At 36.9% G+C, this 27,646-nt stretch overlaps 1 protein-coding gene across 21 annotated transcripts in view; it reads left to right on the top strand.

Moving 5' to 3' along the window:
• Positions 1-27,646, top strand: part of BBX (BBX high mobility group box domain containing) — a 276,188-nt gene that overhangs the window by 227,567 nt on the left and 20,975 nt on the right. For 18 of the 21 annotated variants that reach the window (XM_033211372.1, XM_033211390.1, XM_033211380.1 and 15 more), the window contains 4 exons: positions 9,563-10,571; positions 11,633-11,771; positions 15,219-15,367; positions 27,085-27,174. In XM_033211372.1, the coding sequence (XP_033067263.1) occupies positions 9,563-10,571; positions 11,633-11,771; positions 15,219-15,367; positions 27,085-27,174 (1,387 nt within the window). The remainder of the gene's footprint in view (positions 1-9,562; positions 10,572-11,632; positions 11,772-15,218; positions 15,368-27,084; positions 27,175-27,646) is intronic. The other 3 variants (XM_033211393.1, XM_033211391.1, XM_033211392.1) reach the window with 1 other exon arrangement.

The raw sequence follows: 27,646 nt of genomic DNA, 5'->3' as shown, positions 1-27,646 counted from the left end.
CGCATAGGGGATACACAACCTCCACCAGTTCAATGGTTTCTGCTTCTGTGGTATTACTTTTTATCTAGTACACATAATTTGTTATTTTTCCACTGATTATTTTATTAAATCTTTTAAAGCGGAACACATTAAAAAATGAATATCTTAACATCAGTAGAAAAGAATACATTTTAAAATACATCTGATTCAGAAAGATTAAAGCTTGATGCAGCCAAGGTTTATTTTATCTTTAAAGCGAGTCTCCAATAACAAACTGAGCCTAAGGTATGGTTTTACCTGAACTAAAAGTGTGACAGTCCCCCTGAACCCAGGAACATAAAATATAATCCCTTTACTACACATTTTATCTCACCCCTTCAGCATTTCTATTGAAGTGTTTTCTTTTTAATCATTTTGAAGAAGAAAACTTTTTATTCATGGTCTAACATGCACATCCTTAGGAATCCTAGGTATTAACATATTGATTTTTGTTTTTCTCTTGGGAGTGAGTTCCATTTCTTCCAGCACATCACTGTCAGACCCTTCTGACTACACAGAACAGTGAGAAACCTCAGTATGGTTTTTATTGACAGAGATAAAATATTGGTGATTAATTTCACTGGTATTCTTGGGAGGTATAACTAAGGACAGTATGATTGCTGGGCTGGACCAAGCGGTAGCATGGTCATCATTAGCATTGTTTTTGTTGTTGTTGTTTGTTGTTGTTGCCATTTTCTGAGACGGAGTCTCGCTCTGTTGCCCAGGCTGGAGTGCAGTGGCACGATCTCGGCTCATTGCAACCTCTGCCTCCCGGATTCAAGCAATTCTCCTGCCTCAGCCTCCTGAGTAGCTAGGATTATGGGTGCACGCCACCACACCCAGCCAATTTTGTATTTTCAGTAGAGACAGGGTTTCACTATGTTGGTCAGGCTGGTCTCAAACTCCTAACCTCAGGTGATCCACCCGCCTCAGCCTCCCAAAGTGCTGGGATTACAGGCATGAGCCACCGCACCCAGCCAGCATTGTTTTTTATAGACTTGTAAAGTAACTCTTTCCTTGTGTGAATCAGAATACATTTTAGATTCATAGATTACCTCAGAACTAATGAACCATCCTATTAAACACAATTATCTGTTGAATGCCTTCTTTTTGAAAGGTACTAGGGTATTCTTGAAGGAGAATACAAAGGTGAACAGAATACATTTTATGCCCACTGAGTTACAGTTATAAAAAAATAAAGTAGTACCTGAGGGAATAGATGATAGTTATCAAATATTTATGCCCATCATTTGATTTACAACATTAACATTTTAACTTCTTTGGATGCAGTCATGGGAATTCCATCTCTGGAAAGTGTCCAGATGATTTTTCATTCTTACTTTTTAAAAAGGTTATTGTCCAATTTAAAATAATATTAGAAGAATACATTGTCATTTACTGAGGCATGTACTGTTTCAATACCTGATTAATAACTCACCCTCTATTAAGGGCAGCTTGAGTAAATTAATAATAGCCATTAATTCTGTTTCCCAAAATGCAGCCTTATTCACTTGAGTTCACATTGATTTATGTTCTTTTATGTCTTCTGTGTGCTTGTATGTGTGCCCATCCATGCATACATTTGTCAGTCCCACTACAGTGTTGATGGGTGCATCCAAAATAGATGTAAGTGGATCTACTTGTACCCCAGAGTAGAACTGAGCTTTCTCCCATGTTTCTTAGAGTTGCTTCTTGAAAAACAACTGATTTGAGGTCTTCCTGAATCTAATTTTGTTGTATATTTTCCCCCAATGATAGAATCATTCAACCCTAGAATGAACACTTAGAGCGAAGCAGTCTAACAAAGACGTGTCCTGCTATTAATGATACTAATATGAATATTACTGTTAAGCTAGTATTTATTCCGTATGGCATAAGGCCCCAGAGGGATGGTTATTACATTATTTTAGCTCTGCACTAGGCACTATTTTAAGTACTGTTACATATGCAGCTCATTGAACCTCACAGTTTTCCCAAGGCAATAATTTTAGCATGCGCATTTTATAGATTGAGAAACTGAGGCACAGAAAAATTTAGGGAAAATAGCTAATCAGTAGCAGAGCCTGTCTATAGTCCTAGACAGTCTGGCCTTGGCTCCAGCATCCCTGCTTTTTGTGGGGGTTTGGGTGTGTGTGTGTGTGTGTGTGGGTGTGTGCATGTTTTCTTTTTTTCTTGAGATAGGGTCTTACTGTGTTACTTACACTGGTCTGAAACTCCTGACCTCAAGCGATCCTCTTGCCTCAGCCTCCCAAAGCGTTGGGATCATAGGTGTGAGCTAACCTCACCTGGCCCATCCCTGCCTTTTGAAACTGCCTTCCAGTACATCACTGTCAGACTTTTTTGACTACATGAGACAGTGACCACCAATGGCTACCGACTGCCTTCCCTCAGCTCCTGTGTCCCCTGCTTCCACCTGAGTTCCTCCAGTAGGAGGCACTGGCTGGAGACTGGGGAATGGGAGGACAGGAGAGGCCAGGGATTTGCTTACATCCAAGAGTGATGCATCTTATAAATGTTACTACATTCGTATCTGTTCCCAGGTTTTGTTTGTATCTTGTGGAAATGCCTAATATGCAGTAGAACAAATATCAAAAATAAAAATTATGAAATTTATTTGTAATGATTTTCATATTAATAGACAAGAAACTAAAGTGCTTAGAAGAAGATGCCTAAAAGGAGAATGATTTAGAAGGAAAATGCTTTAAAAAGTCAAATGTATACTTTTCACGTAAGGAAAAGTGAGTTTAAGAAAATTCAGAGACTGAACATGCAAATAAGCTCTAAAATGGAAAAAGGACCAAGGTCAATGAGAATGTCTGTCTCTCCACACACATATACACATACAATCTCAGTAAAAAAATGAGGAAGATTTTTTCAAATTGTGATTATGCATAAACTCTAATGAATTCATTTGTAAAAGAATATAAATCTTGTTTGACAACCAAGGAGAAATACAAAAGTATGGTATTGACTAGTAAGAAAAAAGTTACTCTAAAATCCAGTATGAGGTAGAGCTTGACAAAAACAAATCTTAAGACTATTTTTAGCTGTTGAGAGCTACATAAGAAATTGGCTTTGTCTGGATTAGAGAAAGTAAAGCCAACAAGAAACAAGAGAAGGTAAACTATATAATTATTGCTTTTGTCACCATTTGGTGGGGGGCAAGGAAAATTATAATCAAACCAAAATGTATAGGTAAAAAAAAAAAAAAAAAAGATAAGTGTATATTAAATCAAAGTTAGAAAAAGCTAGAATATGATTCCTCAAGGATCTAGAACCAGAAATACCATTTGACCCAGCAATCCCATTACTGGGTATATACCCAAAGGATTATAAATCATTCTGCTATAAAGACACGTGCACACGTATGTTTATTGCAGCACTGTTCACAATAGCAAAGACTTGGAACCAACTCAGTTGCCCATCAGTGATAGACTGGATAAAGAAAATGTGGCACATATACACCATGGAATACTAGGCAGCCGTATAAAAGAATGAGTTCATGTCCTTTGCGGGGACATGGATGAAGCTGGAAACCATCATTCTCAGCAAACTAACACAGGAACAGAAAACCAAACACTGTATGTTCTCACTCATTAATGGAAATTGAACAATGAGAATACATAGACACAGGGAGGGGAGCATCACACACTGGGACCTGTCACAGGGTAGGGGGCTAGGGGAGGGATAGCATTAGGAGAAATACCTAATGTAGATGACAGATTGATATTGCAGCAAACCACCATGGCACGTGTATACCTATGTAACAAACCTGCACATTTTGCATATGTATACCAGAACTTAAAGTATAATAATAATATATATTATTAATATATTATTTATTTTATATATTATTTTATTTATATATTATTTATATATATAATATATTATATATAAATAATATATATACACACACACATACACATCCCAGAGTCAACAGGGAACTGGTAAAGAGGCATCAGGGTAAGGCAAAGGCAGCTTCTCTTCCATGGATGTGGAGATACATATATCCACTTTTAAAAAAGGAGGAAAAGCTAGAATACAGTACACATGGTCTAGAATATTAATTCAGGTTTCTGACAACGGAAAAAACAAATTGTAGGATACCATAAGACCTTGCAAATTGGGTTTCAATCTCACTTTTGGTAATCTTTGACAAGTTGTGTGAAATAGGAGAGCTCAATAGGAACAAAAAGGGGAAAAGTTCACTGTAATTTTTAAAAATAATAAGCCTGATTTCTAAAATACAGACTCTTAACCTTTGAAAATTATTTTAATTGGAAATTCATTCTAATCATGTTTGAATCCACAGAAAAGAAGATGAAAACAGAGAATTATCAAAGTTTCTCTGAAAAGGGTCATTGTCAGATGTGCCAGAGTCTCTTTGCCCTGCCCACTGCCTTTTGCCCCACGTGACTGCTGACTGCCTTTCCTTGGCTGTAGGCCCCCTGCTTCCACACAGGTTCTGCTAATGGGAAACACTGGCAGGAGATTGGGAGATGGGAGGTGGGGAGAGGCCAGGGTCAACAGGGAACTGGTAAAGAGGCATCAGGGTAAGGCAAAGGCAGCTTCTCTTCCATGTTCCAGTGCTCTCCAGATAGGTGCGCCATGCTTCCATCTTCCACTGGGCTTCATTGTCACTCTTTCCCCATTGCTTCTTCTGTGGCTTCCTGCTGCCCCTAACCCCTGTGTTGCCTCACCACCTCCTGTTTGGGTGTCTCAGTTCTTCGTGGCCTGTGTAACTAACCTAATCCCTGCCTTAAATTCCCACTGCTAGTTATGCTTTAGGTTGCTTCCGTTTGCCTAATTAGACCCTGACTGGTATAAAGGCCAGCCTCATTTTCTATTTGGTGTAGTTACGGTTGGTCATAAAATTGAGTAAGAGAATGCTGTTGGCATGCCGTATCCAGATTTTAGCAAGACTTTTGACAGATAGTGTTACAATGTTTTGTGAACAAAATGGGAGGATTTTCAACTGGATGAGAAAAAAATATTCTTAGATTGCTGAAGTTTATTAACGTTCAGATCATCTTCATGAAAGGGCCCTAGAAGTTTGGCAGAAGGCCCTGTCCTTACCCATGTTTTGCTCAACATTATTACCAAAGATTTGGACAAAGACATGAAAAGCAGCTTTATTTAATGTGTGTATAGTACAAAGATGGAAGATAGCTTAATTCACATTTTGAAGAGATAAACATAATAAGAAAAAGTGGAAAGTCTTGCATCTAAGTGCAAAACATAAATTATAAAAATACAGAATAAAAGAGACCAAGTTTACCAGCCTATTATGTGAGTATGGAAATCCAGGATTTTACATGACCATAAACCCAACACAAGCCAGATGTGTGACCTATTTAAAAAAAAAATTAATCTCTGGGTCCCATTAAAAGAGCATTCCTATAAACTGACAAATAGTTACCCCTTCTAATCTAGTATAGGCTAGGAACATAATCTTAGACAGATATTGTTAAGTTGAAAGTCAGCCAAACGCAGTGGCACATGCCTGTGCTTCCAGCACTTTAGGAGGCTGAGGCAGGAGGATCACTTGAGGCCAGGAGTTGGAGAGCGTCCTAGGCAACAGAGCAAGACCCCTATTCTCTACAGGGGGAAAAAAAAAAAAAAGTCGGGCATAGTGGCATGAACCTGTATGAACCTGTGGTCCTAACTACTCGGGAGGCTGAAATGTGAGGATCACTTGAACCCTGGAGGTCGAGGCTACCATGAGCTATAATCATGCCATTGCACTCCAGTCTACCTAATAGAGCAAGACACTGTCATTCATAGATAGATAGATAGATAGACAGATACATACATACATACATACATACATACATACATACACACACACACACATACATAGCTAGCTGTCTGATAGATAGAAAAAATTTTGAAGTATCCATTTTCCCCAACCTTTGTAAAGCTTTGTATCATTTACAAGTTGTGTTTGCATATACATTTCTTCACTTTTGCCTCACAACAGCCCAATGTAGGATATACTGTTACCCCATTTCTCAGCCTCTGTTTCCTCGTAGGGCTTCAAGTCTAAGTTATATAGCTTACTGTTGTGGCTTTAAGCAAACTAGGATGCTTGGTCATAAGCCCAGCCTCTTTCGATAAAACCCATCTCAGGACACCTACTGCATCTAGGTAAGAGGGACCCAATTTTGAAGTGTGGAAGCATTTACATGTGATGAGCTGTTAAGGGAAATGGGAAGAGACTTCCGGGAACATAAAGTCTGTCTTCAAGTATCGTATCTGTGCTATGAGCAAGAGTGAATTCATGTGGCTTCAGGGAGCAGAACTGAGACTGATTGATTTTTGCTCAATATTTTAAAAATTCCAGCAGAACTGTTGTCTGATAGAGTGATATGCTCACTGTCTTTGTGCAAAAGTTGGTTAACTAATTCTCAGGAATACTGTAGTAAAATGAATTCCTGCATTGGGTAGGTTAAAGGAGAAAACCTAGAGTGACGCCCAACTCTGAGAGTCTGATTGGGTTTTTGGTTAATGAGTAGATTTGCGATTTGTAGTTTTAATTCAGAGTTATTTGATTAACATTTATAGTTTCACTTCTAGCAATATAATTGTTTTTCCTATAATTTAGGATTAACATACTCTGTTTGTGAAAAAATTCTTAAGAGCCTGAAATGAGGAAGTAAAGCATGACTAGTGTTCGGTGTAATTACCTACACAAGAAATATTGTGCTGTTTCCCGGAATACATCCCCAGAGTGAATGTCTGTATTTGTTCCATTTAATTCCTAGCTGTAGAATCCTATCGGGGTGATGAGAGAATCATTTTGAAATATATTGAAGCCTAGAATAGAGTTTGCAAAGTATTATTAAGTTTGCTAAGATGAACCTGTGCAAATGCAAACTGTCAGCATACCACTAAAAACTAGTGCCTATATGGTGAAGGTTCCTGAAGTGACCTATTAAAAGCCACCAGAGTGACAGTGGTGGAAAAAACATAAAATGTACCTTGAGAATGCCTTTCTAGCCTTCTCTCCAGAACTAGTATAATTTCTCTCCCCCAATATGGGATAGGTATTCATGAAGGGCTATAGTAGTTGAGAAAGGAAAATAAAAATTATTTCAAAATTGATATAAAAGCAGTACATTCTCCCATAAGAGTAAAACATGCAGGGAATATTAAAGGTTTCAGTGATTCAGAATTAAGATAACATTTTGCTTTGAGCTTATTTCTGGTTATGTTTAATAAAGAGAAGTTCATAGTCTTCATAGCCACTTGCTGAGGTCTAAAGGTTAGCTTACCTGAGTTCCTGAAAAAGACAGCCCTGTTGTGAATCCTTAATATTTCATGTCTTCCCTGTGAATGATCTGAAGGGCTGTGTGCTCTTGTCATGTTCATTTTTTTAATTGCAGTGTCTGCCTCTCCCCACCCTTTCTTTAATTTCTTCCCAGACTTACTAATCATAACATAATTCTCACAGGAAGATTGGTGATGCATTGAAAATACTAAGAGAAAAATGAGGTAAAAGAGCATCTGGTATTTAATTCAATGTATTATCCATCTAAAAATGAATTTTACAGATGGTAATGATCTCTGACAACTTGCCATTTAATAAAATGATGGTTTTTAAAAACAAATCAGTTTCCTACTCATGTGCTTGATTTTGCATTGACTCAGCAACCCCCAATACTCTTTCCCTTCTAAGTTGCTAATACAAAGTAGATAAAATAAGTTATGACTGAGACTTCCTTGTTGCCCTTGACCAAATCAGCATCATCAATCTCATATAAGTTCCTCAAAGGCAGACAGACATGACCTTACTGATTTTCGTATCATTAGTGTCCTTCATGGAGGCTGGCGTTTTGGGAGCCTTGCAGTTAAGTGTGTATAAATGAAAACCCAGGCACTGAAAACAAGTTTTTCAATAAGCTTAAATTTCCCCTTTTAAAAAATAGCTCTATATTAAAGTTTCAAGGTATCTGGGAGCCAGAGAGGAAAATGGCAACTTTCCCCTTGAATGTTCTGTACATGAAATTTGGGGAGTTTTGATGAGGAATATAAAAACTTAAGCAAATTGGGGCCAGATGTGTTTTGGTATTCAGAATCTTTCAGATTTTAGAAAAATTACACAGTAGATACATATTACACTTAAGTAACTTCTCCAGTGCATGTTCCAATGCATCACTATTCCAATACCGAAAAGGTATGAATGGTCACAGTAAGTGAAATAAATTGTTAAGACTATAAAGTTTCAGGTTGGTTCAGGTCAGAATTTGCAGCCAATTGAGTTCACATCAGATCAAATTTGCCAGCAAATGACTTAAGAAAACAACAAAAGTTTGTTCTCAGAGCTTTTGTGACTTCAGAGTTGTCTATCAGCATTTGTGGACCTATAATGTTTTGTTCATTAATCAAAACCTTCTATAATTGTTTAGCAATTCATCATATCATTTCTAATTTCAAGTGGACAGGTAGAAATTATTTCTGTTTTCCTCATTTCCCTTGGAAAAAAAGAAAAGACAAACATCTGAACAGAGTTTGGGGATTATTAAATACAGGTTGAGCATTCTTAATCTGAAAATCCAAACTCCAAAATACTGCCAAATCCGAAACTTTTTGTGCACCAACAAGAGGCTCAAAGAAAATGCTCACTGGAGCATTTTGGATTTCTGATTTTCAGTTTAAGAATTCTCAACTGGGCCGGGCGCGGCGGCTCAAGCCTGTAATCCCAGCACTTTGGGAGGCCGAGACGGGCGGATTACGAGGTCAGGAGATCGAGACTATCCTGGCTAACATGGTGAAACCCCGTCTCTACTAAAAAATACAAAAAACTAGCCAGGCGAGGTGGCGGGCGCCTGTAGTCCCAGCTACTCGGGAGGCTGAGGCAGGAGAATGGCATGAACCCGGGAGGCGGAGCTTGCAGTGAGCTGAGATCCGGCCACTGCACTCCAGCCCGGGCGACAGAGCGAGACTCTGTCTCAAAAAAAAAAAAAAAAAATTCTCAACTGGTAAGTATATAATGCAGACATTCCAAAATCAAAAAAAATCCAAAATTTGAGACACTTTTGTTTTCAAGCGTTTCGGATAAGGGATATTCAGCCTGTACTACAGTTAAGTACATCGTCTCACTTAGACCACACAGAATCCTCTGAGATAGGCTCTAGGATCATTTTCCTTTTACAAAAGCCACAGAGGAATGAGGGGGTAAGTGATTCATTTTGGGTCACAAAGTTAATAAGTAACAAAACTAAGAATCACACTTGGGTCTTTCAACTCCGAATCCCTTCCTCCTTCTACCAGGTCTTGTTTTCATAGGAAAAGCTTCTGTTGAAGCTGGGAAATGACAATTCAGAGATATGTTTGACGAGAGTTAAATGACTGTATAACAGTGCCCACAGCCTTCTATTAATTTGATTCATTTCAGTTAGTTTGGCAGAAGAGGGCTGATTGTTGTAAAGTTTAAAGTGTGTTTTGATTATTTTTAAAACGGATATAATTGAAAACTTTAATTTTGAAGGTGGAATAATAAGGATATTTTTGGGTGCTCTCCCATTTTGTTTTAATTGTTTAGATGTGCCTGGCATCAGAAGGGATGAAAATGGAAGAATCAAAGCTAATAAAAGCAAAAGAATCCGATGGTGGAAGAATTAAAGAATTAGAGAAGGGAAAGGAAGAAAAAGAAATTAAAAGGGAGAAAACAGATGAAACCAGGTTACAGAAGGAAGCAGAATTTGAAAAATCAGCTAAGGAAAATGTTAGAGATTCTAAGGAATTGAGAAATTTTGAGGCATTGCAAATAGATGACATAATGGCTATAAAAATGGAAGATCCCAAAGAAATTAGAAAGGAAGAGTTAGAAGAAGATCAAAAATGTAGTCATTTTCCTGATTTTTCTTATTCTGCCAGTAGCAAGATAATAATTAGTGATGTTCCCAGTAGAAAGGATCACATGTGCCATCCTCATGGAATTATGATCATTGAGGATCCTGCTACATTAAACAAGCCAGAAAAGCTAAAAAAGAAAAAGAAGAAAAGCAAAATGGATCGACATGGAAATGATAAATCCACACCCAAGAAGACTTGCAAAAAGAGGCAGTCTTCTGAGTCTGACATTGAGAGCGTCATATATACCATTGAAGCCGTCGCAAAAGGAGACTGGGGAATAGAGAAACTCGGAGATACCCCTCGCAAGAAGGTCCGCACATCCTCAAGTGGCAAGGGAAGCATTTTGGATGCCAAGCCACCAAAGAAAAAAGTGAAATCAAGAGAGAAGAAAATGTCAAAGGAGAAATCCTCAGATACCACCAAAGAGTCAAGACCTCCAGATTTCATTAGTATTTCTGCTAGCAAGAACATTTCTGGTGAGGCGCCAGAGGGCATAAAAGCAGAACCATTGACCCCGGTGGAAGATGCACTACCACCCAGCCTATCAGGACAGGCCAAGCCTGAGGACAGTGACTGTCACAGAAAAATAGAAACTTGTGGTTCCAGGAAATCTGAGAGGTCTTGCAAAGGTGCTCTTTATAAAACTCTGGTGTCGGAGGGCATGCTCACCTCTCTGCGAGCTAATGTTGACAGAGGTAAGTAACGTCTACAAACCTGAAAAGAATTCAAAAACCAAGCAGAATTTGACCTTTAGACCTATTGAAAACAACTGCCATAAAGAACAACATGGTATCAAAATAATTCCTTATATTTGTATATTTCTTTACGGTTTATAAATCATAATTATTATTTTACATGTTTTCTAGCACCATTAACGGAAGTGTATTCATTTTTTAGGTAGTTTTCAGGATGTATTTAAAGTAATTTTAATCTCTTCTTCCCCCCGCTGGTATTGGCTGGCTCTTTGTTTTGAAAGATGACTAGTAAATATTCAGAGCTTTGGGTTTGGTTTTTAAAACTGATGGAATTTCCTGAATCAAGCACGTATGTTTGTCAGAATCTTCACCTGTAGGCTCCAGAAGCAAATGTCTTATGTAGTTCTCTTCATTAGGTAATCAAAGCTGTAACTGAAGTGGGCCAGGCACAGTAGCTTATACCTGTAGTCCTAGCACTTTGGGAGGCCAAGGCGGGTGGATCACTTGAACCGAAGAGCTCTTTAAAACATTATAATATCCAGAAAATAGTTAATGTGTTTACCTTTATTCCATTGAGTGTTTTATATAAATCCACTATTTTAAAATATAGCATCTGGCTGGAGGACTACCTTTTGCCGAGCTATATTCCAACAAAAAGTGTGAATCCTAGGTTTAACAAGCCCCAAATTAAGATACTTGGGCCTATTTCATCCACAGGGATGTCAGTTCAGTGAGTTTTAGGGAAATTAGAATGGATAGTGCCCACCAACAAAGGACTCCCATACCTTGGCTGGTTCTCGAATGGAAAAGCTAGCAGCAGTCAGCCTGTGATACCTGTTGAATTACATGACAATTAATCCCAGAAGTTCTAAGTCACTTTTCTGCATGTTCCATTATTAAAGGTGGTCCAGCATGAATCACTCTGAGAACTCTGAAATAGCTACAGTTAGCATCATGCAAATGATATGCAAGCAGTCGAGAGGTTGCTTGTGAAACAACTAAGATCATCTCCCCTCACCCACCCATATACCAAACACATCCTTTGTCTTGAATTTTCTTAGGAAAACGAAGCTCAGGAAAAGGAAACTCCTCTGATCATGAAGGGTGTTGGAATGAAGAAAGCTGGACATTTAGTCAGAGTGGGACCAGTGGGAGCAAGAAGTTCAAGAAGACAAAGCCAAAGGAAGACTGTCTCCTTGGGTAAGTGCCTGTGAGCACAATCACCTGTACTACACAAGCCTCAAGTGTGGGTGGGATTTTCAAGGTAACAAATCACTAATTACGCATGCTTATTCTTTGACTGCTCACTCCGCACTGCCTGCAGTCTTAGTAGGCACCCTAGTGAGCACAAATCAAGTGTATCACATCATTCCTGTTGTTAACATGGTCATGTGAATGACAATATCATTCACATTTTGAGAACAGTGAAAATATATAGACTTTAGACTTGGACCTGGGTTTCAATCAACATCCCTTCACCAGGATGCATTTTTCCATGCGAAGCTTAGAGTGGATAGTATTAGCTTGTTTACATTTTGCCTATTTTACATACTGTATGTATTTATTGTTTATAAAATATCATGATAGCTGAAAAATGTAAGGTAAATGAAATTATGCTTCTATCTCCAACCTTATTTTGTTCAAGCTGTCTTCTGTTGCTCTAAGCTAAAAATATGAGGTCAAATATTCTGCTGTAGAGAACATTCAATACATTAATTGTGTATTGAAATGCAGTATTAAGCAATGGCATGCATCAAGATAAAATCACTAAGAATTATTTTATATTTAATGTTATGCCAAAGACTGTTAATAACCATTTTAATATAAAGCATTTTGTTAGTTGGGAGATCCAATACTTTATATTGGTGAGGAAAGTATCTGCATATTCAGTTAGACTATTTTGAAAATTCTTGAGATTTGTTGTTGGCTCAATTTGAAAAGAACACTTTGAATAGAAATAAGTACATTGTTAATAAGTACAATGAAATGAGTACATTCACCATATTTTTTTCAAAAGTGTGTTTAAAGCTATACAAATTGTATGCATTGGGTGTATTGTATTTGGTTTATTCATAACACTTGCATATCTGTTTGTGGAATAATATATTTTTCCTTAGATATTACAGTGCTTTAAGTCTGGCTAATTCTAAGACTCTAGGTCATCACAAAGTAGCGAGGTAGAAATTATTTCCCATAGTGCTGGCTCTTTAAGATTATTTGTATTGAAATGATATATTTATAATTTTATGTATTTCATTTCTAATATTTTAAAAAATCCAAAGTACTTAAAATATTCTGCGTTTAAACTAAAATTTGACACTGAAATATGAGGATTTTCATGTCATTACTTAAGTGAAATGTAAGCAAAGCTAATTTGAAGTACTTTGGATTTTTAAAAATATTAGAAATGAAATACATAAAATTATAAGCAAAACTAATTTTTAAAAAATGACCCACAAGCATCTAGACCAGTGCTCTCTGTAGTCTAGAATTACTGCCACTGCCTTGTGGGTCTGCACACCAAGAGAGGAGCAGGTGTTATGTAGGCAGTGTGAGGTCCTAGGGGAATAAAGCAAGCATTGAGGCTCCCCAACAGAAGCATTTCTCTGATGCTTCTAGTAGAAACTGCTGAAGCTGTAAGAGAGATTTTCATCAATTTTCTTTGAGGAACAAGATAAGTGAAACAATCTTGAAAATCTGTTCCTGAAAGGAGATTGGTATGTGGATTGTATGTGTTTGTTTTTTAATCATTTCTGAGGAAGGCACATGTGTATAACTGGGAGATGGTTTTTTATAGCTTTAAATTAACAGTAAACTTCAGTGCCTTTTCCTCCTTTCTCCCTCTAAATATTGGCCTGTCAGGATTTGAGTATTTGGGTTTGCCTTGTTCAGAACACGCCAGAATAATACTTAAGCAGGGAGAAATGCCATTTCCTGTCAGTCTGCTCTGAGATTTGTAGATGAGCATTTTAAACCTTTTTTTATCTCAAAAAATGTGCTACCTGTTAACTGTAGCCAAGAAAAGTTTTCTCGGTATTGACAGATCTAATTTTATAGACATCTCTAAGAAAAACATAAATATTATTTTTCTCTTTTTAAGAAAAGTCTCAAGAGACCTTACGAGTTATATCTCACATTTTCTGTTTTCTTCTGGGTATTCAGAGTATCTGAAAAATTCACAACTTATAGACAGCTTTCTGATAGTATTTGATTAGTATCCAATTGTATCTGATTTTCCATCAGAATAAACATTTTTTAACTGAATGAGAAATGGTGATGTTCTTAAGAGAAAAACATCACCTCCACCTGTCACCCTTCATTGCTTTGATAGAACTTAGTACAGTAGTTCCCCCTTAGCGATATTTTTGCTTTCTGTGATTTTGGGTCTGAAAATACTAAATAGAAAAATCTAGAAATAAACAATTCATAAGTTTTCAATTCTGCACCACAGTGAGTAGCATGATGAAATCTCATGCCATCCCACTTCATTCCACCCAGTGCATAAATCATACCTTTGTCTATCATATGCCACTGTACAATATGCATGTATAGGAAAAAAATGTAACATATGTAAGTTTCAGTACTGTCGGCAGTTTCAGGCATCTACTGGGGGACTTGGAGTATATCCCCCCCTCCAGTAAGGGGGTGCTTCCGTAATTGCCATTTCCTGTTGACCATTCAATTGGTCATCTGACCCTCTTATCTCTGCTTCTCAACTCTTGTATATTCCTCCAAAACAGTTGTAGTTAAAAACATTTTTAGGATACCCCTTAGCTAGCAGCCTAACACATTTGCTTCTTATAAGCTGGTACTAAAATTGCTCTCCTCTTCCCAATACACCTTCCATTTTCCATCTACCAGACACAGCATTTCTCCTACAGCCTCTTCCATCTGTCTAGGTTGCATGTTAGTTTAATAAGTCTCACTAAATGGAAGTCAGAAGCCAGCCTAGGATCCAGCAGGCATGTTGCCATTGCTGTGGGGCCCTAGAGACAGTCAGCACCAGCCCAAAGATTGCCCAACTTTGCTGGTGGCATTTCTGAAGTCATTGGTGATTTAAGTTAAAGCATGTTGCCTCTGTGCCATTGCATTCATTGAAAACTGGCTTTACTTTGCTCATTGAGTCTTTTGTCTTCATTCTAGTCAACTCTCCAGAATGTTTTCCTAATATTAATGCTTTTTGTTTTGTATGTTTTAATAAACAGTAGTCAGTAAATGTTTTAAAAGAAACTAATCTTACAAAACTACCAATATATTGCCAATAAGCTTGCCATAAATACATATATATGAGTCTGTAAAATGAGAAACTGTATGAATAGCGTATACTTTGTACAGAACTCTATGGAAAAACTCCCATGCTAGTGGAGAGAATGCCAAATTCCCCACTTCAGAAATATTCCAATATAAATGATGTTTCTACTTTTCTAAGGTAATAACATAACCTGTCGCATGAGTTCTCTGAGAAAACTGTGTTGGTAAATCTCAAGCATTTCAGAAAAGGTGTTTTTTTCTTGTACAGAATTTACTTACATGCCCTAATTCCCAGAGACACTGTTTTCAAATAGAATATCTTAAAATCTATTTTAAGTCATTTTCTGAGTCATATTTGGTCATGTGCTGATTGATTCCCCTCTCCCCTTTTAATAGCTCTGCAAAGCTGGATGAAGAATTTGAAAAAAAATTCAACAGCCTCCCTCAGTATAGTCCTGTTACATTTGACCGGAAATGTGTACCTGTCCCAAGAAAAAAGAAGAAGACTGGAAATGTGTCCTCAGAACCGACTAAAACCAGCAAAGGTTAGATGTGACCTGTACCTTCCTGCCATGTGGTCAGAATCTCAGCTGACCCTTCAGCTAAGCTTTTAGCTCCCTTTAGACATGTAATTGGATGTGGAATTGAGGCAGTAGGGAGTTAGAATCTCAGGTTGCTTTCCAAGGTTATCTTTGTCCCTTTTTTCTTCCTTATTTTCTGTAGCCTCTGTCTATTGGCATCTCCATCTGTATATTTGCCCGTAATGATGTAGCTAAGCTTTTGCAAAAATGTTATACATGGTCTTCAACCTCCTGTTCTCCAGAATTCTAATTTGGAATTTTTCTGTTAACCTTTTCTTGAACAGAAACTGCTGGTTGAATCCAGTTCTTCTGTTCCCTGTTTCTGCAACAGGTTGAACTCTGGGACTGTAAATCATTCTTTTCACATGATAAGTAGATGCTAACTACTCTTTACTGGCATTATAGACCAAAGGAAAATAAAACTACCTGAAATCCTCTAGCAACATGTGTGTGTGTGTGTGTGTGTGTGTGTGTTTGTGTGTGTGTGTGTGTGTATATATATATATATAATTGGTTTTGTTAAATTTAAAGAATGCTTTGTTTAGTATATTCATTTTCAAGTAATCAGCTTCTCCGCTGCCTATATCAGGGAAGCTTTTTTAAAATTATCAACATGACTTGGATGGATCTCAGCATTCATCAGTGACAATGCTGTAATTCCTAAAGGGGACTGTAAGAAGGTGGGGGCATTTTCAGTGGTCTCATCACCTGAGACCACTGTTGACATTTGTGGGACAGGTACTAGAGTACTCAACATCTTGCCCTTCAAGCACACTGAATGACTGTATTACCCAAAATGGCAACATTGCTTGCATTGAGAAACTTGTCTTCTGATTTTTCTTAAGGTCTAAAGATTGGTAGGGAAAATGTACCTCTAGTTTTCCATACAGATACAAAAGACTTCATTCAGTTGGCTCTCCTATAAGGACATGGAATAGAGAGGTGAAGAACTTGGGTGGCTGAGCTATAGTTGCTTTCAAGATCAAACTCAAGCAGGATTTGCTGGAAGAGTTCTTTTAATTATCCTGCAAAAGTTGCTGCCTATTGCCTGCTTCATCAAATTGGATAATTTAATCAAATCAAAATAATTCTTTTCTTTTGTATTTTAAATAGACTGATTAATCGATCAGATATAAATATTAATGAAGAGATATAATTTCATGCATTTTAGGGAATATTTAAGGTATATAGATGAGGGAAAATTACGGTTTATTCTCTGGAGAAACCTGAACCTTTCTCCTTCAAAGCCTAAAAACCCTTTGCACACTGGAATTGACACAACCAAACAGGGTCAATTTGAGATCTGTATCTCAAGACAGAACTGAAAGGTTGAAGAAAATTTCCCCTTCATGATTAAAGCCAGGGAGGTATATAAAAGTCATTTTAGAATTAGCTCAGTTTTCCTCTGTGGTTAATAAAAACAAGTCTAGTGAATAAAGAACTAAAAAAGAATTGTTGTTGCATTGTCAAGTTTGCTCATCTGAGAAAATAAAATAGGGTTGTATCAAGATCTTCCAAGATAGAAATAAAGTAGACTTGTAGACAGGTAGGGAGCTGAGCACCATAATGGATTACCAAATGAAATGACAGTCTCTGTGCCCTGGAGATATTTAGGAATAGGAAAAGTAGTCCATGAGCCGAAAGATGCCAAGTATCTTGAGCTCCCATAATTCTTAGATTTAAAGTTGCTGATAAATACCTGACAAGCCAATAAAATGGAACTTAATTGATAGATGGGCAGGATGTTATTCCTTCTTCCACTCCCAAAACATTCACATTAGAGCTCTGAAGTTGGCTGAATTATCTCTCAGGGAATGTAACAATAGATTTATTTTTGTAAAGCTATAAAACCCTGAAGTTAGGATCTATTTTCATGAGACCTTCTCTTGGGTCTTAGTTGTCTGTTATACGATTTTTCTCTCCCAGCTGAGATTAACAGTATTTCTTTTGATGTGAAATAGCTTTTTGGAGCTTTGGATTATACTTCATACAATATCATCTTAACTCTTCCATTATACCTCTCAAGCCACAAAGTCACTGGTTTTTACACAGTATATCAGTAATTACATTTGTGGGGAGTCTTCCAAGATGAGATTTTGTTCCGCCTTCTGATTTGTGAAGCAAAATGCAATTAAAATAAGCAGAAATTAAATAATATATTATCTATTCAGCAAACGAAAGACATAGTATTTGTGACTGATTGTAATTTGGCATTAGCAGCACCAATGTACTAGACTACAAGTTATTATTAATGAAATTATCATACCAGCTGTGCTGTAATTGCCTGATCTTTAGGGGATAGAGGAAATTATTTTCTTAGATTCTAGACCCTTTCCACCTCTGCATAGTGAATCATTCAGAGCAAACATTGTGTATGAGATCATTAGTTCATTAGTAAAAGAGTATATGTCCATCAGAAACCTAATTTTTCCTCTAATAATTTGCCATTTGTCTATATTTTATTTTTTCCTTTGTCATCGTTAAATATTCATTATATTTTCCTTCATGACTTATACTAGGTGCCTTTTTAGGTACTTCAGCTTACGTAAAATGTATAGAATTTTTCTAAAATGTAATTTCTAGTAGAAATTTGTATGTATGTATTTATGTAGTTGTATATCTCAAAGTCATAGTACCTGCTTGGGTTTATTCCTCTGTTTACCCAGTAGTCTCCATATTCGTATCTGCATTTCTAAGGAGTCTCTTCCTATCTTTCCCATGGTTATCCTACTATCTCTGCCCTGCCTCTTATGTCTATGTCATAGGTCTTGTGAAAAACTTTACAATGAAAAGGGATGAAAATAACTTTAAAACCCCTTTCCTCCAACTTGGGCTATGTTATAGTAGAACAGAGCATGATGACAGAAATAGGATTTCCCTTTCCTTCTAAAAATGAATTATCCAGTAAATTCTAATCTAACTAACTCACAATGCAGTTTAGCTGAATCAGCCCAAACTTGACGTTTTCTGAATTATCTCTCTGTTATTTTAAAACATTTTAAAGGAAAGCTTTAAATTATATGTCTAAATTTAATTGTAACTTCCTAAGAGATTTGTTTTACACGTTTACATGTACTGATAATGTATGAAGCATTGTTTACGAAAGTATTAGAAGTCAGAGTTCTCTGTAGAATAGTAATTTTTCAGTGGAAGTAGGATCATGGAGAAAAAGAATTGTGTTGAAATTATGCCTCATCTTGACTTACTAGACTCACTTCTTCACCGTATTCCTTCTATCTTTACATAGTTCCTTGGCCTATTATCAAACATACTATTGATCCTTCTTATGTTTTTTTCAATCCACACTTACATTTTAAAACTAAAATTTAAAAATGTTAAGGCATTGAGTATTTTAAAAAATCACAGTGGGAATAAAAGAAGCAGGTTTACAAGATTGAAAAGACAGAATCCCGTTTGGGGTGGAGCCAAGCCAACCGTACTTTCAGTTTTAGAGAACCGAGATGTGATGATAGATCTCCTGTTAGGAAATTTTAGCTTCCAGGTTGGGCAGAGTTCTGTATCTTTCTCCATAACTGTTTGAAAGTCTCTGCTGCCACCAAATTTCTTCAGGAATATGATGGCAGCACCTTTGCAGGTATAAAAGGTATATCTGATACAATTTTGAGTTCCTTAACAATGTATGCATGTCCAGCCCAATGAAATGTCTCCTCTCTCTCAATGAATCTTAACTTGATTGTGACTGATTGAATCAGAGAACGTATTCAAGTCAGTAAAGGCACATGCCCTGCAGGTGGGAGCACATTGCTATAAATTATTGCATAGGAATATATTTTTTCATTGGTTACTCATTACTTACAAGTCCAATACAGAAATGGCAGCCTAGTCTTAGAACAAAACCCTTGCTCTTTATGTATATACCTATATATAGTTCAAAAACATGAAACTATAGAACTTGGGCAAAAGCCACCACCACCAGAGTTAAGCCTGACATTTGTTTCTGACAACAGATGTAAAGAGCAGGTTCACCTAATTCACCTTACTCACTGACCTTGAAAAAGTATCATGCTAGACTCATGCTGAAGTGGCTCCTGTGTCACTGCAACTTCTCACCCCCAAAACATTCATTTTTCAGCAAACCTTGAACGTTAATGTTCTGGAAAGGTTATCATCATGTCCTTCTGGCACCCCTCTTAATTTCTCGGCTTGTCGTTTGGCCCTTTTGTTTTCTGCCCAGCTGTGAAGTTGAGGTGCAAAGGAGATTGCTACCTTGAGAATACAGGTCATCTGCCCAAAAACTTAAGTGGAGACCTAAGCCAGTTTGCATACCAGCAATGAGTGATTTTTTTTTTCATAAGGAAGCTGAAGCTGGTGCAGATATTCCCTCAAGAAATTTGGTAGGGAAAGACATGGGACAGAAGCTTGAGATATCATAGTAGAGTGAAGAACAGTTGTGAATATGTGTTTTTTGAATGATTCCTTCTAAATCCCTTCTGCATTTTACTTTCTACCATTCTTCCTCCTCTGTGGATACTTCCACATTAATGTAATAATTGACTAAGGAAAAAATATAATAGCAAATGTCTTTATATTTGGTATTTATTACAGACTTTGACTTTATTTTCTTTAGACAAAATACCCAACATATACACTATGCTGATTGGCAGAAATCAAATTTTTCCCTTCTTGACTCTAAAATGGCTGCTTTTCAGTGACTACAATTAGATCTTATCTATTTCTTTTCAAGTTTGTCACTTTCTTTTTTTATCTGAAGTTGTCATTTACTTAGAGTAGTTTTATATCTATAATTTGAGGGGTGGCCAGAAGAAAGGAATTTTAAAAATTTAAGTTTACAGAAGCTCTTCTACGTACAAAACTACTATGATTATTCTTTTTTCATGTTAAAATTGACAAGCTCTATCTGTAGCTTAGTCTTTAAATTACTTTTTAGATTTCTCTGAATATGATTGGGTCCAAAAATATATATTTCTTTTCTTCTTGCCTAACGCACTGCATACGTCAAATCCTTTTGCTTCTGTGAACTTTATATCATTCTTCCTATGAGCCAATACCCTTTTATTAAGTTATTTTCCTGCAGGCAAATCACTAGGATCTTTATAATCCTGAGTAGTAATTTTTCTCCTTTGTCCTACTTTTGTTTTCCATGACTGCCTATGTATCATTCAGGTCCACCAGCCTGCAGTTTCCTGGGTTGTATAAAATACATGAGGCAGTGATTGCAAACAGATTTTAGAGACACCTGTAATATTAGCGTAGTATGTACGTGTGATATATTTTCTTTGTACTTGTTCAATTTATTTTCTTTTCTCTTTTTGCTCACTTTTTTCCCAAAGAAGCAAACAAGGAAGCATTTCTGGTTTTGTTTCAAACCACCAGTAGCCAATTTAGAAGCATTTGCTATTGGTTATTTAGAAGGATTGCTTAGTGTAGTCATCAAAAAACACTTGCACAGATTTATGGTATCAGTAATAACAGCAACAGCTGTAATTTCTTGAGCTCGTACTTTGTGATAAGCAGTGCATTAAGAGCTTTATTTATTCATGAAATAAATATTTATTGAGAACCTGTCATGTGCTAAGCACCACTGTAGGCATTTAGATTATATCTGTGAATGAAAACAACCCTACTGCCATCAAGATTACATTATAATGGGGGAACCAGACAATAAATAAGCCTAAACAATAAGCAAAATATATAATTTGTTTGAAGGTGAGACGTACAGTGGAAAAAGAATTGGTTGATAGAGCAACTAGGCAAAAGATCAACAAGAAAAGACTTGAACCAACACTACAAACCAACTAGAACTAACAAACATATAGAACTTTCCACTCAGTAATGGCAGAATGTATATTCTTCACAAGTGTACATGGAACAGTCTCCACAGTAGACCATATGCTAATCCATAAAACCAATAAATATAAAAGGAGTGAAATAATACAGAGTGTGTTCTCTGACAGAGTGTGTTCTCTGACAATAGTACGATGAAATTTAAAAACCAGTAGCAGAAAAAAATTGGAGAAACTCACAAATATATAGAAATTAAATGCACTCCTAGATAACCGTCACATCAAAAAAGAAATCAAAGAGAAATCAGAAAGTACTTTGAAATTAATAAAAATGAAGACATTGTGTAAGAGAATATAAGAGATGCATCTAAAGCAAAACTTAGAAGGAAAATTATAGCTCCAAATGCCTGTATTAAGAAATAAATCTCAAATAAATAGCCTAGCCTTCTACTGTAAGACACTCAAAAAAGAAGAGCAAACCAAACTCAAAGGAAGCAGAAGAAAGGAAATAATAAAGATTAGAGAAGTTGTTGATGAAATGAAATTAATTAAATATTAGAATAGAGAAAAATCAATGAAACCAAAAAGTAGTCCTTTGAAAATAACAAAATTGAGAAATTTTAGCTAGATTGACGAAGAAAAAAAAGAGAAGACTGAAATTATTAGAATCAGAGATGAAATAGAAGACATTACTACTGACTACAGAAATGAAAAGGATTATAAAACAATACTATGAACAACTAAAGCCAATAGATGAGATAACATGTATGAAATGAACAATTCCTAGAAAGACACAAACTACTGAAACTGGCTTAAGAAACAGATAATCTTGAGATGTATAACTGGTAAAGACATTGTACTAGTAATTTTTAAAGTACCTGGAAAAAAAAAAAAAAAAAAAGCCCAGGCCTAGATGGCATCACCACTATATTCTACCAAACATTTAAAGAAGAATTTACACCAGTTTTTCACAAATGAATCCAGAAGTTACAAGAAAAGTAAACACTTCCCAATTCATTCTGTGAGGCCTGTATTACCTTAATGTTGAAGACATTCAAGACATTCTCAAGACAAAGACATCACAAGAAATAAAAACTGCAGATCAGTATCTCTTACAAATATGAACACAGAAATCCGCAACAAAACACTAGCAAACCAAATTCAGCAACATATAAGAATTATACATCATGACTAAATGGGATTTTACCTCAGGACTACAAGTTTGCTTTAATATTCAAAAGCCAATTAGTGTAACATACCCTACTAATAGAATACAAAACAAAAACCATTTGATCGTCTCAATAGATCTAGGAAAAGCATTTGATAAAAGTCAGTGCCTTTTTATGATTTAAAAAAATCAAACTAGGATTAAAAGGGAACTTCCTCAACCTGATAAAAAGTATCTACAAAAAATGCACAGCTAACCTGATACTTAATGGTAAAATATTGGATACTTTCCCACTAGGCAAAGGAACAGTACAAGAATGTCCACTCTCACCACTTCTATTCGACATTCTACTAGAGGTTCTAGCCAGGGCAATTAGGTAAGAAATAGAAACAAAAGGTATCTAGATAAGAAAGGAGGAGGTAAAATTATCTTTATTCTCAGATAACATGACTTTCTATATAGACAATCCTAAGGAATCCACCAAAAAAACTATTACAGCTAATAAATGAGTTCAGTAGAGCTGCAGGTTATAAGATCATTAGATAAAACTTAATTGTATTTTGATACACTTGAACAGTGAACAATCTAAAAATGAGATTAGGAACACAATTCCATTTACAATAGCATCAAAAATAATAAAGTACTTAGAGATAAATTTAACAGACAAAAGTACAGTATAATGAAACCTACGAAACATTGTTGAAACAAATATGATAGAAATTAATAGAAAAACATCCCATGTTCATGGATTGGAGGACTTCTTATTGTTAAGATGGAAACACTCTCCCAAATTGATATACAGATTCAACCCAGCCCCCTTAGAATCCCAGCTGACTTCTTTGTAGAAATTGACAAATGAGCCTAAAATTAACGTGGAATTGCAAGATATTCAGAAGAACCACAACAACCTTAAAAGAGAAAAAAGTAGTAGTTGATTTCAAAACTAATTACAAAACAATGGTAATCAAGAGAGTATTGTACTGGAATAAAGATAGACATATATAAATCAGTAGGATGGAATTGGTAGACAATCTGTCATAAACCCATACATTTTTGGTCAACTAATTTTCAACAATGGTGCCAAGAATATCCAATGAGAACAGTCAGTAGAGTCTTTCCAAAAAATGATCCTGGATCAACTGGGTATCTATATTCAAATAAAGCTGGACACTTACCTCATACGATATACAAAATTTAACTTAAAATAGATCAAAGACTTAAATGTTAAAGCTAAAACAATAAAACTTTCACAGCAAATGGGCAAATCTTTATAACCTCAGATTTGGCAGTGAATCCTTAAATATGATACCAAAAGCCCAAGCAACAAAAGACAAAATAGATAAATTGGACTGTATAAAAATTTAAATATTCTCTGCTTCAAAGAACACTGCCAAGAAAGTGAAAAGACATCCCACAGAATGGGAGAAAATATTTGCAAATCACATATCTGATAAGAAATTTTATCTAAACTATACAAGGAATGTTTACAACTCGGCAGTAAAAAAGACAGCTCATAAAAACAGGCAAGTGATCTGAATAGATAATTCTCCGAAGAAGATATATAGCAAGTACATGGCCAATAAGTACATGAAAATACAGTTAACATCATCAGTCATCAGGGAAATGCATATCAAAACCACAATGGGAAAGATACCATTTCACATCCTTAGAATGGCCATAATAAAAACGACAGATAATAACAAATGTTGACAAAGATGTAGAGAAATTGAAATCCTTATACACTGCTAGTGGGAATGCGAAATTGTGCAGCTGCTTTCTTAGATAGTCTAGTAGGTCCTCAAAAGGCTAAACACAGAGTTACCACGTGACCCAGCAAGGCCATTTCTAAGTATATGCCCTATAGAAATGGACACCTGTGTCCCACACAAAAGCTTATACCTGAATGTTTTTAACAGTGTTATTTATAATAGTCAAAAGGTGAAAATAATCCCAATGTCCACCAACTGTTTTTGTTGTTGTTGTTGTTTTTCTGAGACAGAGTCTCGCTGTCACCAGGCTGGAGTGCAATGGTATGATCTCAGATCACTGCAGGCTCTGCCTCCTGGATTCAAGTGATTCTCCTGCCACAGCCTCCTGAGTAGCTGGGACTACAGACGCATGCCACCACACCCAGCTAATTTTTGTATTTTTAGTAGAGACGGGTTTTCACCATGTTGGCCAGGATAGTCTTGATCTCTTGACCTCATGATCTACCTACCTTGGCCTCCCAAAGTGCTGGGATTATAGGCGTGAGCCACTGTGCCTGGCCCACCAACTGTTGAATGAATAAACGGTCCATTAAATGGAATATTATTCAGCCCTGATACATGCTATAGCATGGAAGAGCCTTGAACACATTATGCTAAGTCAAAAATCACATTATATGATTCTATCTATATGAAATTTCTAGAATAGGCAAATCTATAGAGACAGAAAGGAGATTAGAGGTTGGTTAGGGAGAGGGGGAATACAGGTATAGGAGGAGTAATATTAGAAAGGTTTGGAATTTATTTTTGAGGTGATGAAATGTTCAGAAATTGGTGCCAGTTGCAAATGTCTGAATATAAACACAAGTTGCATACTTTAAGTGGATGAATTGTATGGTATGTTAATTCTATTTCAGCAAAGCTGTTTTTAAAGATCAGTTAAAAGAATAGGTTTGTGAGAGAATGGGAGATCAAGCGATGGGCATAGGATTGGCTTGCTGTTTTATATAGAGTGGTCTGAAGATAGTTAAGTAAAGCCTTGAAGGAGGTGAGGAAGTTAGCCGTGCGGACATCTTGGAGAAGAACATTTTCTAGGCAGGGTAATGGCTGGTTCAGAGATCCTAAAGTCAGGAACACTGAGACTACATGTACAGGGGACTGCCAGGAGGCCCATGCAGCTAGAGAGACTCAAAGGAGAGGAGTGACAGGATGTGAGGTTATGGAGGTAATGGAGCTCTGGATCTCTAAAGTCCTTGTAAAATAGTGTAAGATTGCTGACTTTTCATATGCACTCAATATAAGAGGTCTGGCTGGGGTGATGCATTTTTGAGTCTTCAACCTATAGCTGGTAGTCATTTTATTTATTTTACTTTATTTTATTTTAAAGCCCTGAGATTAGAGGTAATCACCAGATGAGTGAGAATAGAGAAGAGGACAAGGACCAAGCCCAGAGCTTTCTAAAATTAAGAAGTCAGGGAAAAGAATAAGCAAAGGAGACAGAGGGAAAGATCAGTGATGGAGAAGAGAAAAGAAGAGAAGGTGGTATCCTAGAAGCCCAATGAAGGAGGCATTCAAGGCAGAGGGTGTGGCTGTAGTGGTCAGGAGCTACAGGAACAGCCAGTGCAGTAATGACCCACAATTGGCCTTCACAGCATAGGGGTGGGTACTGGATGACCCCTTGAAGAGCAGTTGTTCCATGAGTGGCAAGGCAGAAACCTAGTTGTAATGAGTTTAAGACAGAATGAGATTGGTCACAATGGCTCGCACCTGTAATACCAGCATTTTGGGAGGCCAAGGTGGGTGGATTGCTTGAGCCTAGCCTGGACAACATGGCAAAACCCCGACTTTACAAAAAAAAAAAAAAATACAAAAAATTAGCCAGGCCTGGTGATCCCCACCTGTAGTCCTAGTTACTTGGGAGGCTGAGGTGGGAGGATTGCTTGAGCCCAGGAGGTGGAGGTTGCAGTGAGCTAAGATCATGCCACTGTACTCCAGCCTGGTGACAGAATGAGACCCTGTCTCAAAGAAAGAGAGAGAGATGGAGAAAGAAAAAGAAAGAAAGAAGGGAAAGAGAGAAACTGGAGACAGCATGGGCAACCCTTCTGTGGAATTTTTGCTACAGGAGGAATGAAGAACTAAGGCAGTAAGTGATGTGAGGGAAGTTTGGTTAGAAGCCACCTTTTTCTTTTCTACGTTAAAAGAAATTATGTTTGTATACTGGTGGAATGGCCCATCAGAGAGGGAGAAATGATGGTGTTGAGCTGGACAAGGATGGTGGGGCTATTCCACGGGTGGAGGAACTGACCAGATGGGAGTGTAAGATGGTTCACCTGTGGCCAGAAGGCAGAGCGTGTAGTTGCAACTGTTGGTAGGTGGAGAGATGCCACAGGGGCTTTGGGGAGGTCAGCGCTGTTGCTGGTATTTCTGATTGTTCACTGAAGAAAATCTCAATTCGGTTTCTTTATCTGAAAAAACTAAGAATCTGAAACATCTCCCCCTTCCACCCCGAATAAAGTTTTTTGGCAAATATTTTCAATTTTTAAGTCACTTTTTTCTTCCTAGGTTATCCTCAGAAAAGGCCAGAAAGCTGTCTAATGCTGTCAGGTCAACTGCTGTCCTGAAAGTGCTATCCTTGTTGTGAAAAGCAGTTTCATTGGAGATATAAAATACATATGCCATCCTTTCCTTCATGGTATTTAGGAGTCTAAAGTAAAATCTTTTCTGTATTACATACTCTAGCCACTTTGCTGTTATTGGTTGTAGTTTGTTTCTACTCACTGTATCTGCAGTTTCTGCTTAGGGAGTCCCAGCCCTAATGGAGGCTTTGCCCAATACATTTCTAAGGAAAATCTCACTGGGTTTAAATAAGCCTAAAGAAGGAGGTTGAGCACCATTTAAATAAGTGAAGATGCAAGATGACATTTCTTGAGACTCAATTTGCTTATTCCATAGGAGGGAGGAGGGTGGAATTGTTGAGAAATACACAATTTTTTTATGAAACATTGTGAATTTAAAATATATTTATATTAATATTGTCTGTAGGTCCTTTCCAGTCTCAGAAAAAGAACTTATTCCACAAAATTGTCAGCAAATATAAGCACAAAAAGGAGAAGCCCAATGTTCCGGAAAAAGGTATTGGTGCCCTCCATCCTCCATGAAGGGTTCTTGGTCACCTCCATTGTGATTCATCTTTGAGTAATGCTTCCATGCACTGCGTTTGCCCTGTCCTCCCTGTGCTTGCTTCAATGCCATCAGCTCTTGACGCGGTGTTTTCATTCTTTCTGGACTCTGCAGCTAATTGCAAATCTCCTTCACTTGGATTCCTATTCAAATCCATATTTGTCTCTATTTTCAGAGCCCCATATGAATCCTAAAATTGCTTCTTCTCATCTGTATTTGGTGCGTTTTGCAATTCAGTCTTCTTGACCACTTATCCATTTATTTTCTTTGACTATTCTTGGTTTTCACATGTTTGGCAGCCCTTCATACCATGACCACATTTTCCTACTTCATGAAATCTTAAGAGTTTCTTATTCATGTGAAAGTGCCACCGTTTCTGTACTTCCTCTGACACTTGAGGATTCTTGTGGACCCTTTTCTCCAC

The sequence above is a fragment of the Trachypithecus francoisi genome, unplaced genomic scaffold (genome assembly GCF_009764315.1).
Source record: "Trachypithecus francoisi isolate TF-2019V2 unplaced genomic scaffold, Tfra_2.0 Lachesis_group0, whole genome shotgun sequence".
NCBI lineage: Eukaryota > Metazoa > Chordata > Mammalia > Primates > Cercopithecidae > Trachypithecus > Trachypithecus francoisi.
Note: the sequence above shows the minus strand (reverse complement) of the source record. Positions and strands in the feature narration are given on the sequence as shown.